The sequence below is a fragment of the Oryza sativa genome, chromosome 5, assembly GCF_034140825.1.
Source record: "Oryza sativa Japonica Group chromosome 5, ASM3414082v1".
In the NCBI taxonomy this organism is placed as follows: Eukaryota; Viridiplantae; Streptophyta; class Magnoliopsida; order Poales; family Poaceae; genus Oryza; species Oryza sativa.
In genome coordinates this window covers 14,960,021-14,978,309 of record NC_089039.1, presented here as the reverse complement: position 1 = coordinate 14,978,309, position 18,289 = coordinate 14,960,021, and the positions used below count along the sequence as shown (strand labels likewise).

At 45.6% G+C, this 18,289-nt stretch overlaps 2 protein-coding genes and 1 pseudogene across 2 annotated transcripts; 1 reads left to right on the top strand and 2 right to left on the bottom strand.

The window, feature by feature from the left end:
* Positions 1-3,742: 3,742 nt before the first annotated feature.
* Positions 3,743-4,877, bottom strand: LOC9268442 (uncharacterized). Its single transcript, XM_026025426.2, has 3 exons — positions 4,376-4,877; positions 4,179-4,256; positions 3,743-4,010 (listed from the first exon to the last, which is right to left on the bottom strand). The coding sequence occupies exons 1-3, from the start codon at positions 4,778-4,780 to the stop codon at positions 3,924-3,926; spliced, it is 570 nt and encodes a 189-aa protein (XP_025881211.1). The 5' UTR covers positions 4,781-4,877; the 3' UTR covers positions 3,743-3,923.
* Positions 4,878-6,912: 2,035 nt separating this feature from the next.
* On the top strand, positions 6,913-8,670 carry LOC107276367 (uncharacterized; annotated as a pseudogene).
* Positions 8,671-12,202: 3,532 nt separating this feature from the next.
* LOC107281059 (protein MAIN-LIKE 1-like) lies at positions 12,203-16,276 on the bottom strand. Its single transcript, XM_015783589.3, has 6 exons — positions 15,335-16,276; positions 15,123-15,195; positions 13,835-14,105; positions 13,343-13,740; positions 13,075-13,266; positions 12,203-12,982 (listed from the first exon to the last, which is right to left on the bottom strand). Exons 2-6 carry the CDS (start codon positions 15,192-15,194, stop codon positions 12,689-12,691), a joined length of 1,227 nt encoding a protein of 408 aa, XP_015639075.1. The 5' UTR covers position 15,195; positions 15,335-16,276; the 3' UTR covers positions 12,203-12,688.
* Between the last annotated feature and the right edge of the window lie 2,013 nt (positions 16,277-18,289).

Here is an 18,289-nt window from a genome sequence, read left to right as displayed (position 1 = left end):
AGAAGGTTATATATGATGGAATAAGGATTGCAGTTAACCTCACCAAATAAAGGGGTAGATCAGAATTTTTAACATTTCACATTGCTCTTGCTGACTTGCTGTTACTCTTTACATCATTACATCTCGAAATTGAACTTGCCACCAGGCACAGAACAACAGAACAAAGCAAACAGACCGAAAGGAGCGAAACCAACATATTAGAGCAAAATAACTTTAGATTACCATAAAAAATCCAACATATTATGGAATTGGATAATCAATTATTCATTTTGCCAATATACAATTCTAGCCAACTTGCGGCACCTTGCTGATCCCTTCGCCACCGGTTGGAAGGGCTCCAATCACCAGCACGACGCGATTACAACAGAATTCATCATTTTCCTCTCGCCCAATACTATTCGAAATCAAGTACACAATATTTGTCACCTGCGGATTCTCACGCTTTATGGTGTCGTAGGCCGTGTCCTGGTCCTTTCCGAGGAGCTCTGGCCATGTCTGCTCTGCACATCGACCACAAATGATGACCAAGAAATCCATGTATTATAAATTGTTGTTCTCCTTCATCTCAAACAAAAAGTCAAGTAGAATGCTGGTGATTGGAGCAGGTTGAAAGAAGGAAGAAGATGATAAGAGGGATGATGGGTGTGTTACTCACTTCCTTGACAAGGCGGTGCCGTACATGGCTCATCTGCAGCTAGTATACATGTGGTTGAAATTAGAACTAGTAGAATAGGCAGCAGGAGGAGGGTTGAATATAATGGGGGTTTTGGCATTGTAGATGCAGTATACATGTTCTTGTTCACTCGATCTTGTTGCAGGTTGGATTTGGGGATAGAAGCATATATATAGGTCAAAAGCAGCATGCATTTGATGGGTTTATCTGGCGTGAGCTGGCAATTGAAGATTTCAATCATTTGTATTCATAGATTTTATTGCATAGATTAATACATGGATTTTATTGAAGATTTCAATCTTTTGCATTAATGGCTTGAGCTGGCCAGTATTAAATTTGTGGACACTACAGATTTTATTGCATATGCTCTAGATTTATTTCATTTAGAGTGAAACTAGCAAAGTCCCTGTACTTCGTAGAGGGATTTACAAGAGAATTTTATTGGATGTTTATGTAGAAAATTACTCCCTCCATTCCAAAATATAAAGCATAACCATCATTAACCCAAAGACCAAGAAATAATTATTATCATCTCATAGTTTGGATTACCCTAATAAATAGAATACATGCACCCAATAAAATTAAAGATTTTGATGGTGGAAGATTTAAATAATAATATTGTAGTGGAAAAGAAATGCTAATTAATGACATGCATGCATGCACACCTTATATTATAAAACAACTTTTAAAATAGTTATGCCTTATTACGAAATGGAGGGAGTGCGTTGTTTTGCTAGTTCATTTACCGTGTGAATGTACATATCTTACGGAATTAAGCGACAGAATCGCATGGCATTGTAAAGGAAAATTAACCTTTGAGATCGAGATTGTCGTTTTCTTTTTAAAAAATAAATCATTTGTGGATACTACAGATTTTATTGCATATATGCTCTAGATTTATTTCATTTATAGTGAAACTAGCAAAGTCCTATACTTCGTAACGGGAATTACAAGAGAATTTTACTGCATGTTTCTGTAGAAAAAAAATATTTTGTTTTGCTAGTTCATTTACCATGTGAATGTCAAATTCTTATGGATTTAAGCGACAGAATCGCATTGCGTTGTAAAGGAAAATCTACCCTATGAGAGACTATCGTTTTCTTTTTAAAAAAAAATCAAAATTAGAAAATACTAGTCGCCAATGGCTATTATTGTTTTATTATAAATATTATGATTTTAGGAATAAGGTAAACATGCTGATTATTTTTCAAATTATATCTACTTAGCCTAATAAAAGAATAGTCCACATTAATTACACCTTAAGAATTATTAATTTAAAATTTTTAATTAAATTAATAAATACTGTTTTGATAGTTCATGATATTTCGAGCTGCTACTTTGTATTCAGACTGATATATATCAATATATGTTCTCTGTTCGTAAATAAAGATTAAATAGCTCAGTTTTAAAATGCGTTTTTGTCAGTTGATTGGACTATAATTACCTGACCACTCATTGATAAAACAGTTCATTCAATAGACAAGAAGCAACAGAATTCATTATTTTAATCAAAACAATAACTTCACGAATGTGTTCATTAGGTCAAATATAAAAATGTAAATTTTAGATGCAATGCGTTCGAATGCTGCTGGTTACTTGTTAGAATCTAAGGCCCTGTTTGGTACAGCTCCAACTCCACCTTCCTAGTTTATTTTGTTAGAGCGCTCCACCCAGCTCAGCTCCTATTTTAGGTGGAGCTGAAACTATTTGGTTGGGCTCCAGCTCTAGGAGAGGTGGAGCTAGAGCTGGACCTGTGCCAAACAGACCCTAATCCTAGAGGCAAAGCCACCACAGATCTTAAAAACCGATTGTAGGGATGTAAATCAGACATATGATTGGACCACGTGGCTCCTGAGAATTTAGAGTTAGGTCCTCTGAAAATTAGCCACGTGTCCCCCATCTTTATCTTCTCAAGCCCGCCGTTCGGCTGGAATATGATTGGTCCACGTGGCACGTTAAATTTGCGAGTAATTTGGGAGTGCGTTTCTCTTTCGTGCGCCTAGGTGCCAGGCCCGTCTCCCTAGGAAAGTCTAGATCAATCTAGCTGGTTACCCAAACAATTAAAAGCCGCACTGGGCTTCACGACCCAGTAAGGACGTCTTATGCCACTCAGACTCTCACAAGTCATAATCATAGGCTCACAGTCTCCCGCCCTCACGTAGTCACTTGTTTGGATTTGTGGTGCCACTGTGTGTTGCTCCTCGAGCTGGAGTAATCATAAATAGAGGAAAATAAAAAACGAAGAAAAAATAAGAAAGAAGTAAGGAAAGTGTGTTTTTAAATAGATGACGTTATTTTTTATCTAATGTTTTATAATTCGTCTTATAAAAAATATAAGTAATGATTAAAATGTCTTTAATGATAATAAATGATACTCACATGATTTTATAAATAAAACAAATGTTCAAATGCTATATTTAAAAGTCAACAATGTCATATATTTAAACAAATGTTGAAGTATTTTAAATCCTTGTAGGACATACTGTAGGTTAAGTCGAAAGATAAATACGAAATAGGAGAGAAGTACATGACAACATTAATATCCTATATTTTCAGAAGAAACAGTAAATAGGAAAATAAATGAAAACCATTTAAAAGGTTAGATCCAATTTTGTGTTTTGAGAAACCATTTTTGAAAAATATTTGTTATATACTACCTCTTCCATCCTAAAATATAAGAATTTCTAACAATTATAAAACCAATTAAGCTTGAAGACAAAACTAGCTCGTAGACTCCCAAAATAACTACTAACTCATATAAATACATGGGAAATAAATTAAAGAGCGCCAACTGGCATGTTTATTTTCTAGTTTAATTTCGAGTTCCAGACTTGAAGTCGCATGAGTTTCTTCACCACTTGATTGGTTGGGCCAAGAAGTTGGTCAGTTGGGCTGAAAGGGATGGGATATGGCCCGACAAAAAGGAAAATAAAGACGGGCTAAAACCTACCATAGGAGATGGTCCACAGGACATATGGGTCCCACTAAGTCTAAGCCCTTTCGGCTGACTTACCACAGGAGGTGGTCCATAAAACACATGGATGCGATAAAATTGGTTATCTTTGTGAATGGAAAACAAAAATCAGAATGGACTTTCAGTTACGAATAGTAGTATCAAATTTTGCAGACCACTTTGCTCTTGCCCAATCAAAATTAGCGAAACTATACAAACAGAAATCTCAAACAAGGCATTTGATTTCATTCACGGGCCATCTGCAAAAGGAGTTGACAGTGCTGGAAGGAACACAAATCAAGAGCTAGTTTCAGTCGTTGCTCCCTCCGATTCCCGATCACAGCAACTCTCCCTAACATCATCCAGCAATGACGATGCAGTATCCTGCAACAACAGCGTGTGCACCTAATTAGAATGCAGAGCACTTGATTCACTCGAAAAGGCATCGAATCCTGTCATCCTGAGTTGTTCTCAAAATAACTTTGTACCAATAACAGAAAAAAAAATGAAAGGCTGTGTCTCAGTGAATCTAATGGGAATGGAAGCATTTACCAGCGAACCAGAGTGCGCAATCCCTTCCTTTCTCTTCCTCTCTTCCTTCGATCTCAGTGATTCCACTGGAGTGTAAACCTGTCAAATGAAATTGAGAACTAGCCATCAGCATCCAACAGTAGCACAGAAAACAAGCTTAAATCGAGCTAAATCGAATCCGCGGGCGGCACGCGGACGAACGAGAGTACGAGACTGACCTCCGGCATGCCGATCAGCCGCATGAGCTCCGCGACGAGGCGCCGCTGCTCGTCGGCCCGCCGCTCCCACTCCCTCGCCTCCCGCCGCAGCGCCGCGGCGCGCTCCTCCAGGGCCCTCCCCGTCACCTCCCTCGCCGCGCGCATCCGGCCCCGCCGCTCCCGCGCCTTCTCCAGCTCCTCCGCCAGCGACACCTCCCTCAACCCCACCCTGCATCCCCCGGCCTTCGCGTACGACCTCACCGACGGCGGAGACGACGCCGCCCTCGCCGTCCCCTTCCCCTTCCCCTTCCCCTTCGCCGCCTTCCCGGCGAGCGCCGCGGCTGGGGAGGCCACCACGTTGGTGTCCCGCGGCTGCAGCGGCCGCCGCACGGCGACGACGGCGAGGCCCCCGCATCGCGCCTCCATCGCGAGCTGAGGATGCAGGAGAGGCGAGAAGAGAGAAAAGGCGGCGATTGATTAGGAGGAGTTTTTCAAGGGGGGGATTTGGTGGGATGGGTGATTCGAATTTGAACCCGGGATGGAAGGGAGGTAAAGTAACGGCTAGTAAAACAGGTTGCCCTACGAATGGACGGTTCTGCCCCTGGGGAACGTGGGGGTATCAGGAAGATGTTGAGGGGTAGTTACGGTATGTTGGAGGGGGTATGAATATGATGCTGTTTTGCATGGGTTCTAGGGGAGGCTTTTGACGATCTGGCTTTGTGCTGGGTGTCATCTAGCGGGTTCGGTGGCTTTTGGGGCCATTGGAGGTTTAAAATCGAGGGCCCAAAGCATGAAAGTGATGCTTCTGATCTGAGCCAATATCAATACATGTAACACACCACAAACACAGATGTTTATATACACGTGCGCACATACAATATAGCTATGACAGTATTTTAGAGACTAAATCAGCATATCTTAATATTGATAAAATCATCACAATATAATAATTCAATCTTGGAGATACGCTAAACCGCACCCAGTGTGCGTTTTAACTAAAACGCTCCCCTCACATAGCCCCCCCAACCTTCCACCCCCTCCCCCCACCCCCATATCCATCCGCACAATCTTTCCCACATCCCTCCTTCTCTAAAAAATTCTTTCGTTAAATAATCAGTTACTATCAGCTGTTTTAGTTCAATAAGTAACCAAGTTACTATCAAGTAAACCATTTTTTAATGTACTCCCGCACTTCTTTCATGATTGGCCCCATTAGTAACAAGATTGCTCACCTTTTTTATCTACTCCCGCACTTCTTTCATGATTTGCCCATTAGTAAGAAGATTACTAAGTCGATCAGCTATGAGTAAATAAGTTACTAACACTCCCGCACTCCCAAATCGATTCCATCTCTCAGTAAATGGATTACTCCTAGAGTCCTAGGTTGTTTTCAACCTTTCTCAATTTGGTTCCTCCTCTCAGTAAATGAATTACTCTCACGACGTTCTCATCTCTTCTCTTAATAAGTTAGGGTGTGTTCGCATGTGCTAGTTCCGATCCAGGGCTGTTGGGAACCTTGACCGTGTGGGTCCCACGCATCCACGTGTTGTGGCGCTACAGTTGTTCGGAAGCAAATGGCTCGAACGGAGTTACGGTGCCGTCACGGCTTCCTTGCCTATCCCTCGATCCCCTTTCTTCCGTCATCCACTCCTCTCGCTCGATCCCCTTTCCTCCACACTCCTCTCGCTCGATCCCCTTTCGTCCACAGCGCCACGACGAAATTGCCGTAGGGAAGCAGAGGAATCCCCCCTGCCACCCGCGAATCGATTCTTCCACCTACAAAATCGCACCGCCCTCACCAATCCCCCCTGGAATCTCTGCTCCAACGAGTGGTCGCTGTCAGGTAAAGCTGCCGGCAGCACGACCCAGCTCCATCGATTCAAGCGAGCAGTATCGCCGCAGGCTAGGAGCATCGGTGCAGGAGGCAGTGCTGTGGCTCTGGGTCGGATAGTGCTGAGCATCGTCCTGGAGGGTGGCAAAAGCGGGCAGGCGTGCTCCCTGTGCGCGTCGGCATCGGCGCTCGTCCGGCCGAGTCATCTTGTCCATGCCTGGCAGCGCCCGTGCTCGTCTTGGAGCGAGAACAGTTCGCACGGAATTGAAGCGCGGAGGCAGCAAAGCTGGCGGCCTCAACAGGAAGCCAGCTCTATTTGAGGAGGCGGTTGTGGATGCGGCAATGGAGGCTAAGGGGAAGAAGCGGAAGAGAGAGGTTGAGGTCTCACACCCCGCATTGGAGAGGGCGGTAGTTCCTACGAACTCCGCTCTACCAATCCACCGATCCGCTCTGGAGTCCGGCGAGGACTCCTCCGAGTCCGTCACGTCGGACGCGGGCACCGCCAAGCCTCCAGCCAAGGACGTCGTGCATGTCGCCAATGCACTGTGTACGGTGTGCACCAAGTCCCCCAAAGCCGTCATCGAGTTCGTGCGCCGAGTGAGCCCTTCCACCGTCAGCCGTTCAATTGACTGGGACCTCGTCAACGAGGACAAATCATCGAAGGTATGGCTGGCTGGTGTAGTTTGTTTATGTCATTCATTTTGTTTGTTGACTAGCATTTCAGTAGATGTCCGAATCGCGTGGTCGCTGGACCGATTTCGAGCTGCATGTGTTTCTTGAGAGTTGCTTGGAGGAGATGGCGGCATTCAACATAACATCGAACTCCCCCAAACCCAAGGCATGGGAGAACTTGGTGAAGAAAATGAAGAACAAGTGCAAGAAGAAGATGACGAAGGCGCAATTGGAGTATATCTGGGGGCAGTGCAAGAAGCAGTACCAGCTGTGGGTGTGGCTTGAATCGTAGGCGACCGGACTTGGCCGGGACCCCCTTACTGCAGCCATTGTCGTCGACGAAAGCTGGTGGGAATGCCAAAATGGGGTATGCTACTTGTACACAAATTCATTTTGCAATCCGATTATCTTGCTACCATTGTGTTACCATCATGTCTAATATGAACATAGGCAGTATGTAGTAAACGTTTTGGGCTTTGGGGAATCTGATTGGTGCCGCTAGTATAACCTGATCAGAAAGCAAATGATCTAGATTGTTTTCAGCGTATAATGAGGAATCAAACAGATTCTAGAATAATTTCAGTAGAATAAATGCATTCTCAAATTTCGGTTGGATAATGTGCTTCTGAGGAATTGGATAATGTGATGCTGCTGCCCTTTGTTCTCTAGTGCTATATGGTACTATAAATTGGCTAGTCCTTAGAAGTGACTTTTGAAGAACTTAAATGGAGCTGCAAGTACCCTTCTTTACTCCTAGGGGTATTAGTTTGTCCTATCAGTTAATACACCAGTTAACCATTTACGCATAGAAATAATGAATGGTAGAATGACCAAAAAATGTATTGATCTATGTTTCATGTGTCATAACTCATTCCTTTGCAAACACTTATCAGGAGGTACCATAACCCAGTAATATTATTCTTACATGTACCATAACTCATTCCATGCAGCGTAGTCACAGAAGTGTGAAAATAATTTGAACACTACATCTTTTGCTGAAAATTGTTTCTTATTTTTTAGTTCCTAAATTCTTAACAACATTCTTTGCATCAAAGTCCGCTATATCTGCTCATATATGTGTCCTATTGGTTATGATATGTTTTACTCATTTCGCTAATTACATTACTACATGCCATGCTGCCTACACTTTACATGTCATCTTGTCTGTACTGTGCCTTGTCAAATATTTCCTCTATAACAAGTTCCATGTGTACAATTGTGACAGGTGAAGAAGGGTGTGATCGCCTTCAGAAACGATCCCCTGAAGCACATTGATCTTCATCACGCGGTCTTTAGCACGCGCACCGTTGTCGGCAACCACTCCGCCGTCGCTGGGGCTGACCAAGGCCCACCGCAACAACCCGTTGAATGGCAGCCCATTGACATCGACGAGCTGACAGCAGCGTACACTCCTCCACCGCCCGCGCCGTCGACATATGGTCAGAGCAATGGTAGTAAGGGCAAAAGGAAGGCATCCGGTGAGACCTCTGGAAGTTCTAACAAGCGGACACGCAGTAGCGATTGGGGCGATGCGCTTGACAGGCTCAGTGTGCTGTGCATGGCGTCCATGGAGAGCCACGCAAAGCAAATGGATGCTTGGAAGGCTAGCAGCCCTGACGGTTGCATGGAGTTGGAGGAAAAAGATGGCCTCCGGCCAGGTAGTGAGGTCTGGTTTATGGCCGCGCGCTTGCTACGTGATGCAAGCAATGGCCACTGCTTTATGTTCGCGCGCCTCACCGACCCAGATGATCGCCTGCGATATATTTTAACAAGTGGCAACGGGTTTAGTGGTGCATCTGGTGGTTCGAACTAGTATCAGCTACTCTACTCCTGTTTGTTTCATGTGTTGTGTGTTTTATTTCCAACTAATCCTGTTGTAATGTGAAATAACTTGTTCGTGGTAACATTTGGTGTTCTGTGTTGAGTGTAAGCATCTCTTTCGACATGAACATTAATTTGGTTTAATACATGTGTTATGCTTCATTGTCTGATTTCATATAAGTTGGTGCTTTCAAATAAATTGTTGCATTACATTCCCTCATGATCACACAAATTGTTGTTTTAAAACGAATGTGTGCTTTCAAATAAATGGGTTCTTTCTAATAAATTGCTGCTTTCTGATAAATTGTTACTCTCAAATAAATCGGTTGATAGATTTGTTACAGGAACGCGGAGATGAGTAGCAATGTCGGTCCCTACGGCTGGGCTGATGGCCATACCAGCAGCGAGGAGGAAGATGCCATCATCGACTTGCTGGCCAATGAGATCAGGAGAAATGAAAGAGCACCTAACCGAATTCCAGTTCAGACCGGTATCAGTAGGATGATGGACACGTTGGCGAATAGAAGGCAATGTCGGGCCATGTTCCGCCTGACCGCTGAAGAGATTCACAGTTTGCACAGCCTTCTAGTAACTTCTTATCAGCTTGTCGATACTGGGGGGATTTCTTCGCTAGAAAAATTGGGGATTTTCTTGTTCATGATGGCTGGCGGCCGTTCGACAAGAGACGCTAACAATCGTTAGGTCCGGTCGAACTCAACCGTCTCTATTTCCTTCAATGAAGTATTGGATTGTCTCGACAAGTTGGCTAGGAAAATTTTGAGACCAAAAGATACCAACTTCAGGACATCTCACATAATGTTTCAAACGGAGGAATGGTACAAACCATTTTACCAATCCGTGGGTGCTGTCGACGATACCCATATATGTGTTGTGACTTCTGCATGCACGACGATGCAACACATAAACAGACACCATGTCACGACGAAAAATGTTCTCGTCATATGTGATCATGATGGCAGAATTATTTTCTGTGATTCAGGATGGCCAGGATCAGTTCATGATCAAAGGATTCTGAACGAGGATGTGCAGTACTATCCCAATGATTTTCCGCAGATTCCGCGAGGTTAGTGAACTTCACTTGTTCACTTTACAAACTTTGGTTTCCACACTCCAATCAATTTATATTCATTGCGGTGCGATTTAATTAATTATCCATAATATGTTCTACAGGAAGGTATCTACTTGTGGACTCAGGTTTTCCTAGTAGGATGGGATTTCTTGCACCGTACCCACATGTACAGTACCATAGGGATCGATTGGGACGAAGACAAGCGGCGGCACCCGAAGGCCGAGAAGAGCACTTCAACCATTGCCACTCCTCTTTGCGAGGTATTGTGGAGAGAACTTTCGGGATCGTCAAAAAGCAGTGGAAAATACTCAAGGTGATACCGTTTAACCCAGATGATACAGTTGGACCACGGATCATACATGCTGCTTTTGCTCTTCATAACTTTAAGAAGAATTATAATGATGATGTGAACTACGTTTAAACAAATCCTCTGTACAGCAGACATCCCATTCCGACGCAACCGGGAACTTTCAATGCGATGTACTATGCAACAAACAACGAGGAAGCGATGAGATGAGCAGATGGCGCGACCTCATTGCGAATGATGTTTTCAGTCGCTCTCAAAGATGAGCAGCGGCATAATGTGCTTTCTGGTGGGGTTGAGATGAATGTTCGTAACAACTACATAAGGATTGATCAAATACAATATGAGCTGCCTTTAATTATCACTTTTTGATGCATGTCTTAATTTCGCAATAAATTTCATTCAGTCGCTGTCGACCATTCCTCACATCTTATCTGCGTAATCCTAATGCCCGAAACTTCTTTTTTAGTTCTTTGCTAATCACGTGGTCTTCTGAATTTACAGCGGCCAACTATGCGTTCTGAATATAGATTTTTTCAAAAAAATTCCCTCCATGCAATACAACCATCTATTAACTTATTAAAGAAATCACATGTGTGTGCATATCAAATATTTCTTTCACAATTGGTGCCGCGTAGCAAATACCTCTTTCACCCGTGTGTTGCAAAAACCACCCATTTTCGCATGCTACAGTACCTCCACTGCCAGCCCCTGCCCGGCATCACACGGCACGGCAACGGAAAGTGTCGGCCATAGACGGCGTCCAGGCTGCCGCTTTCCCTCCGTCCCTGACGCCCTGACGCTGCTACAGTGGTCTACAGTACTACATGTTCCCAACCCAAACGTAAAGCTCCGATCCGGCACTTGCGAACGAACCCTTACTTCCGTTTTTTTGACAAATTGACCCTTTTGGAAAACTTATTTCGAAACTAACCCCTGCCAAAAACTTCAACCAAAAATAGGCCGTCGCCTCAGCGCCAAACACATTGGCGCTGACGTTGGCCGTGTCAGCGCCAACGGGACTGGCGCTGACATTGTGCCACCGTGGCGGCCGGGGCCGATCCCCAGCTGACGTGGCAGCTACCTCAGCGCCAACCGGACTGGCGCTGAGGTGGGACTTGGCCGCAACCCCAAGGCCCAGACCAGCAAGCCTTCTGGATGGCTTGCGGGCTGGGACCTCAGCGCCAGCCATAATGGCGCTGACTGTGGGAAACTCAGCGCCAGCCAATCTGGCGCTGAGGTGGGACTTGGCCGTTTCGGCCGTGGCCCAGCCCAGCAAGCCTTCTGGATGGCCTGCGGGCTAGGACCTCAGCGCCATCCATAATGGCGCTGACCGTGGGACACTCAGCGCCAGCCCACCTGGCGCTGAGGGGGGACTTGGCCGTTTCGGCCATGGCCCAGCCCAGCAAGCCTTCTGGATGGCTTGCGGGCTAGGACCTCAGCGCCAGCCATAATGGCGCTGACATTGGGAAACTCAGCGCCAGCCCACCTGGCGCTGAGGTGGGAGTTGGCCGTTTCGGCCGTGGCCCAGCCCAGCAAGCCTTCTGGATGGCTTGCGGGCTAGGACCTCAGCGCCAGCCATAATGGCGCTGACATTGGGAAACTCAGCGCCAGCCCACCTGGCGCTGAGGTGGGACTTGGCCGTTTCGGCCTTGGCCCAGCCAAGCAAGACTTCTGGATGGCTTGCGGGCTAGGACCTCAGCGCCATCCATAATGGCGCTGACCGTGGGACACTCAGCGCCAGCCCACCTGGCGCTGAGGTGGGACTTGGCCGTTTCGGCCGTGGCCCTGCCCAGCAAGCCTTCTGGATGGCTTGCGGGCTGGGACCTCAGCGCCAGCCAAAATGGCGCTGACATTGGGAAACTCAGCGCCAGCCAACCTGGCGCTGAGGTGGGACTTGGCCGTTTCGGCCGTGGCCCAGCCCAGCAAGCCTTCTGGATGGCTGGGCTGGGACCTCAGCGCCAGGTGCACTGGCGCTGAGTTTGTACATGTCAGCGCCATTTAGCATGGCGCTGACGTCCCAGCCCTGCTAAACTTTAGCAAAACTTTGCACACAACACAGGCAAACATCAAATGACAGAAATTTACAGGCAGTAATATATCCAGAGAACCATACAAAACATACATCCATCCATCAATCCCAACATCATTCCATACATCCATAGAATCCATCAATACATCCATATATGAAGTCCATACATATAAGAAATAAAAACATCCCATCGATCCTCGTCTATACATCCAGTCGAGTCCATACATCCAGTCCATACATCCAGTCGAGTCCATCCATCTATCCATCCATCCATTGAACCATGCACTCACCTCCTCCTACCTCTAGTGCGAGGACGAGGCACGTCGGGGGTGTACCTCCAGTCCTGCGAAGGAGCCCGCCGGCTTCGTGGTCGAGACGGGCCGGGCTGCGAGATATCCGGCTGTGACGACTCTGGTGCGTCCTCTAGCTGCGAGGGACCGAGCTCATCCGCCTCCTCTTCTCTGTCCTCATCCCCTTCTTCCTCCTCATCTCCTTCCTCCGCCTCTTTGTCTTGCTCGCCCTCCTCGTCACCCACCTCCCCTTCTTCATCCCCCTCTTGGTGGGCATGAGCATGTTCGACCACATCAGTCGACCTGCAGCCGAGCCTTGCTGCCAACTTCCGACATCGCTGCCGTAGTCTCTGCATAAAAATTGTTAAGTGAAATTACTAACTTGTGTAGGTCGATACTCGTGGAGAAACGGTGCGGGATTGTTTGAAGCCTCCCGAATTGCCGCATCACGCGGTGGCACATCTGGAACTCCACTGCATAGAAGCAGATCAGTGGGCACCGTAGGGTCTTCAACGCATCCTCTATATGGCACATGGGATTCAGTTCTAGCTCGAGCACTTCCTGTGCCTGATATGGCATCCACACCACCTGCAGCAACAAAAATAAAACACATTGAAGCACAGTTAGTACTATATAGTAAGAAACCATCTTCATGTGTCATAGAACCCCGAATAGCTTACATGTTCTGGCTGTAGGTAGTCCATCTCGTTTGTGTAGTGGTAGTACGCCAAATTCCTGCGGCCTACTACTGGAGATGGGACCGATTCCCACAGGTGAGCTACAGTGGGACGTCGGTCTGCATCCTGGTGCGGCCAAGCCTGATGGGTCCTCCACATGGGCCGACCAACTGGAAGCCTCATCCACATCCAAACCTGCGTCACATACGTTAGCTTCCAACATGTTAGCAAGAAATTGAAATGTTATGAAACATAACATGCGTGAACTTACCTGTAGCAACCAAACACAGCCTGCTAGGTTCGCGTCCCCGCCTTGCCTTCGGCAAGCATCACAGAGTTGCCGGTACAACCAGGCTAGGGCAGCCGACCCCCAGCTGAAGGTACCCGCCTCGTCCCAGTCCGCGAGCAACGGCAGCCACATCCAAGAAGCCATATCTCCACCAGAGTCAGGGAACAGAATACTGCCGAAGATGTACAGCACGTACGCCCTGCAGTATCGCTGTACTGTAGCCTCGTCTGCCTCAGCGGGACACTGACCAAAGTTGGCTCGCAACCAACTCAAAGGAACCCCTGATGTCTTTGTCTGCCTCTGACCATCAGGTGCCACTGGAGGCTCCAGACCAAGGTACTCCTCGACCCTCTCCCTCCAGTTCCCCGACGCTGTGTCACCTGTAACCGGATAGGAAGTGGAATCATTAGTAATTGCAAAAAAATTAACAAATGAATACGAAGACTCGTTAGTAATTCCCTGACGCTGTGTCACCTGTGACCGCCTGACCCCGGATAGGAAGACCCAGGATCATGGCGACGTCCTCCAGAGTGACCGTCAGCTCCCCGCACGGTAGGTGGAAGGTGTGTGTCTCTGGACGCCACCGGTCCACTAGGGCCGTCAGAGCAGCGGCGTTGTACAGAGGCACCGGTCGCTGCGCCATGGTCACGAACGCCAAGAGCTTAGCCCGCCGTAGGTACGGGACGTACCGGTCGTCGAACAGTATGTGCGCCGTGTGACCTCTGACTCGAAGGGTCTTCAAGCGCTGCATCAAAAATAAAAATGCGATTGCTTGATTCTTTTTCTCTTCTGCGTAATCAAGAATAATATAAAATCATAAAGATTGAAAACAATCCTTGGAGCAATGGTCAGAATATTAACAAAATGCGATTGCTTGATTCTTTTTCTCTTCTGAATCATTGCCTGATTGACTGTATGGTATAAAGTCCCTTAGTTATTCGTATATATGTGTGCCATTGTGTTTATTTCAGCTTCCTATACTTTAGGAAGCTTCTAAAAGTGCCTTTGCTACTACCGGAGCTTTCACTTTGGATTTTATAACAATTTCCTGCACAACTACCATGTAGTGTGGGACTAAAAAATATTTGTTTGGATTCAGTATGATGGATCCCAATCCCAAATCAGACAACCCTTCTGAGACCATTTTTTCTTACTCAGTGTTGCATCCTGTTTTGTCCTTAGAAGTGATTGGTAGGAATTGATATATTGCTAAATGATGATACATTGCTAAATGATGATACATTACTCAGCATTTGTTTTGATTTGAGGGAAATTTGCGACGCCAAGATTTTGCAATTATAACTCTGCATCAAGCCCATAATTCAGATTCTTCATTTTACTTCTCTTTTGTAAAATTGGCATTCAGTAACTCAATTTACAATTATTCATTGTGGAACTGTGCATATTATTCAAGTTCTAATTGTTTATTTGATATATTGACTTTCCCTTCGAAATGGATTTGTCTAGAATGCATAAATTGGTGTTTGAATCCAGATTATCATTCTTTCTTTTTTAGTATATGGAGCACACATGCAATATATCCTGTAGTCCTGTGGCTAATCTTCAGAATCTTCTTTGTGTGTTCATAAGATAGATAGCAAAGATCTCCAGGTGCAAGTGGTAGCTATCTAACTACTTATGTTGACATTTATCTAACTACATTATACTTTTGACATGATGGATGATCTATCTGTACAAACTAAAATCAAAGAAGAAAAAATAAATTCGATCATAAAAAAAATGGAATATTGTTGATGCTAACCTCTCCGCTGGCAATCTGTGGGGCCCGGTGCTTCTCCTCGTAGAAATCCTCCAACCCCGGAAAGTGCTCCATCCTGCAAATGAAAATGGAATCAATAGTAATTGAAAAAATATTAAATGGAAAAATCACAATGAGAACGGAAAGGAGGACAACAGAAAGTAAACATTGAAGCAACAATATGAACTTAGGAAATGAATGTCATCCAATCCCACCTGTGTGCTACCCTCACCACCTCCCCCCGTCCTACGGCGCTTTTTCGGTCGATCCTTAGACTTGTCTCGCTTCGGGCACCTAGTTTTCTTATGGCCTAGTTCGTGGCATAGCGAGCATCTATTTTGCATGACCGGCTCTGAATTTGTATTGTTCGGCTTTTGTGACCGTCGGTTGGCTGAGCTTTTGTATGCTTTGTCCATATCGTTCTTGAACCTTCTTGTCCTTCTTCTTCCTCCACACTTCATCCCCACCCATATTATCCATCTAATAATCCATCCTTAGCCAACTATTATCAAACCACGTCTACAACCAAAACAATGCAAAATATCCAATAAAACTTTGGGGAACTTAGGGTTTATAGAGGGGTTTACCTTCTCTTCCGATCCCAAACTCAATGCCGCACAAATCACCTTCGATTAGAGAGGTTTTTGGGGGAGATTGGGCGAGGAGAACGCGGTGGCGACCGAACCCTAGGCGGGCGGCTGGGGAAAAAACGGAGGAAGAACTGGCTGGGGCGGCCTCGGCCGGGCTCTAAGTAGCCAAGGTCAGCGCCAACTTACTTGGCGCTGAGGTTGGGCACCTCAGCGCCGAAGCGGTTGGCGCTGAGGTAGCTGCCACATCAGCTAGGGGATCGGCCCGGCCGCCACGGTGGCACAATGTCAGCGCCAGTCCCATTGGCGCTGACACGGCCAACCTCAGCGCCAATGCGCTTGGCGCTGAGCCGACGGCCTAGTTTTGGTTGAAGTTTTTGGCAGGGGTTAGTTTCGAAATAAGTTTTTGAAAAGGGTCAATTTGTCAAAAAAACGGCCCTTACTTAGGATAGTACTCCCAATTGATTGGTATACCTTCTCTTAGTAAATAAATTATAGTATACCTTCTCTTAGTAAATAAATTACTTAGAATTAACATTGCTATTGCCACAAGATTTCTTAGTAAATAAATTACTATGGTACCGATGATTCTCAACATAACTTATTGATCTTGCCACAAAATTTTTTGTAGTAACCAAGTTACTATTAAACTAATGGTTCTTAACATTTTCTCTTAGTAACTAAATTACACCAATGATTCTCAACATAACATATTGGTCTTGTCACAGAGTTTCTCGTAGTAACCAAGTTAGTATTACACCGATGGTTGTCGGAGGCGATGGCGGCGTGGTGGATAGGTATGGAGTGAAAGAGGGCAACGGGTCGGCCATGGAGGGCTGGCCGGTGGTCCTCTTGTATCTGGCCATCCGCGGCCAGCCGCCGGGAGCACGCGCGCCTTGTGCTGACCCGGCGTGCTTGAGGGGATGCGGGTGCGAACGACCTCCTCGCTATCGGTGGTGTCCCACCTTAGCCGAATCATCTCTCCAGGGCTTGACTTAGTCCCTGCAACCGAACATTTCGCAATTCAGTGAATTGAAAAGGCCAATAACAAATACATAAAGGAACTCTTTTGGTCAAAACGCTCACCAATATGAGTGAACAAATGGAAATTCAGATGGGAACAGATTTCTGAGAATACAACACACAAATTTGCAAATGACATATTTCTAATTGACATTTAGAGCATCATATGTGTATGAGCCCCATAATTTTCATAACATTTCAGAGCTTTTGACCCAACTGTGAGTATCTAATTGTCCAGCCGACCAAACTAAAAAATTATGAAAAGGGCTGCACTTGCAAACCGAGAGAACATGACACTCAGAGCTCTGAATATAATTTCTCTGAACGAAAATTCTCAGTCCATCTTTCATTCAGCAATAACCGTTACAAATCAACATGAGAGTTGAGAGCAGCCACTAGACAGATTGAAAAATTGTCACTTCTGCGCATGTCTGTGTGAACCAAAAACATTCATAGAACTATTAGCCAATCAAGATATCAACTAGAAAATCTAAGAAACTACAAGCACATCAAAAAGAATATTTAAGAAACTGTTGGCTTATCAATTAAATGTTGTCCAAAGACTGATGAACCGATAGCCCAAAAGCCAAGCACTAGTGATATAAATCGACATTTGTTACATCATTAAGATGAGCAGAGGTGTGCATATCAGCTAACAAGCCTGCCCAGAACACACATGAGAAATTTGTAGAGTTGTGATCGATGTGCTTCCAATAACACAAAACGAAATAGGCAGCCAGATCTCACCTGTGCACAGATGGAAATAATCACCGCTGAGGACGCAGAAATCAAGTGGATGAGTACCTCTCGTCAAGTGCATCAAGCTGTACAATCTGCCATGCTTTCCCTTGATGAGGAATACAATCAATCAGCTTCAATGTCGCTGGCCACAAGTAAAATTAAGAATATTAGGCCTGAAAAAGTATGTTCTGTCAAAACATTCCGATAAACCGTAGCATGTTGAATGGGACCATATGTAGTCCGGTAGTTCAGAAATACAATCCAATCCATCTGCATTGTTGAACCACAAAATTTCAGAGATTGTCCATCCGATTAAGCTCCTTGCAAATCATAAAATGTATGTGCATTGCAAAAGACTAAAGACAGTGAACAAAATTGTTCAGTTATACTTGTTTCTAATAGTTGAACATGAATAAAAACTATAATAGGCAGCTAAGTAATACCTTGGTTATCAAATCTATTATGTGCTCAATATGCTTTGTTAACCGTGGCTCGTGAGTAGGGGGAGGCACTGAAGATCAGACATATCAAGAATGGCTGATGGCCGGCCAGTTCCTCTACGGGAAGAGGAGGGCAGCAACTGCTCGCCATACATCCCACCAGGAGCCATTGTTAGCTCGCTGTGTGGCAGCGGTGGTGGCAGCACAGGAGGCGGCGCCATAACTGGCACATGAACCTCCTCCTCCAGCTGCTGCCGCTTCGGCGGTGGTTTACGGTCCTTCAACCGCCGGTGGCAGAACCACATCTGCAGCTGCTTGTCTGTGAGCCCTAACTTCACAGACAGCAACAGAGACCAAACCAAGTCAAAACAGAAATCCC

Excerpts from the sequence above, each read along its gene's own strand:
- LOC107281059 (XM_015783589.3), bottom strand. The coding sequence starts at position 15,194 with ATGGAGCACTTTCCGGGGTTGGAGGATTTCTACGAGGAGAAGCACCGG. Across the intron at positions 13,741-13,834 it reads CCGGGGTCAGGCGGTCACAG|GTGACACAGCGTCGGGGAAC; the intron begins GTGACACAGCGT and ends ATCCGGTTACAG. Across the intron at positions 13,267-13,342 it reads GCTGTGTTTGGTTGCTACAG|GTTTGGATGTGGATGAGGCT; the intron begins GTAAGTTCACGC and ends TATGTGACGCAG.
- LOC9268442 (XM_026025426.2), bottom strand. The coding sequence starts at position 4,780 with ATGGAGGCGCGATGCGGGGGCCTCGCCGTCGTCGCCGTGCGGCGGCCG. Across the intron at positions 4,257-4,375 it reads GGCTGATCGGCATGCCGGAG|GTTTACACTCCAGTGGAATC; the intron begins GTCAGTCTCGTA and ends TTCATTTGACAG. Across the intron at positions 4,011-4,178 it reads TTGCGCACTCTGGTTCGCTG|GATACTGCATCGTCATTGCT; the intron begins GTAAATGCTTCC and ends CTGTTGTTGCAG.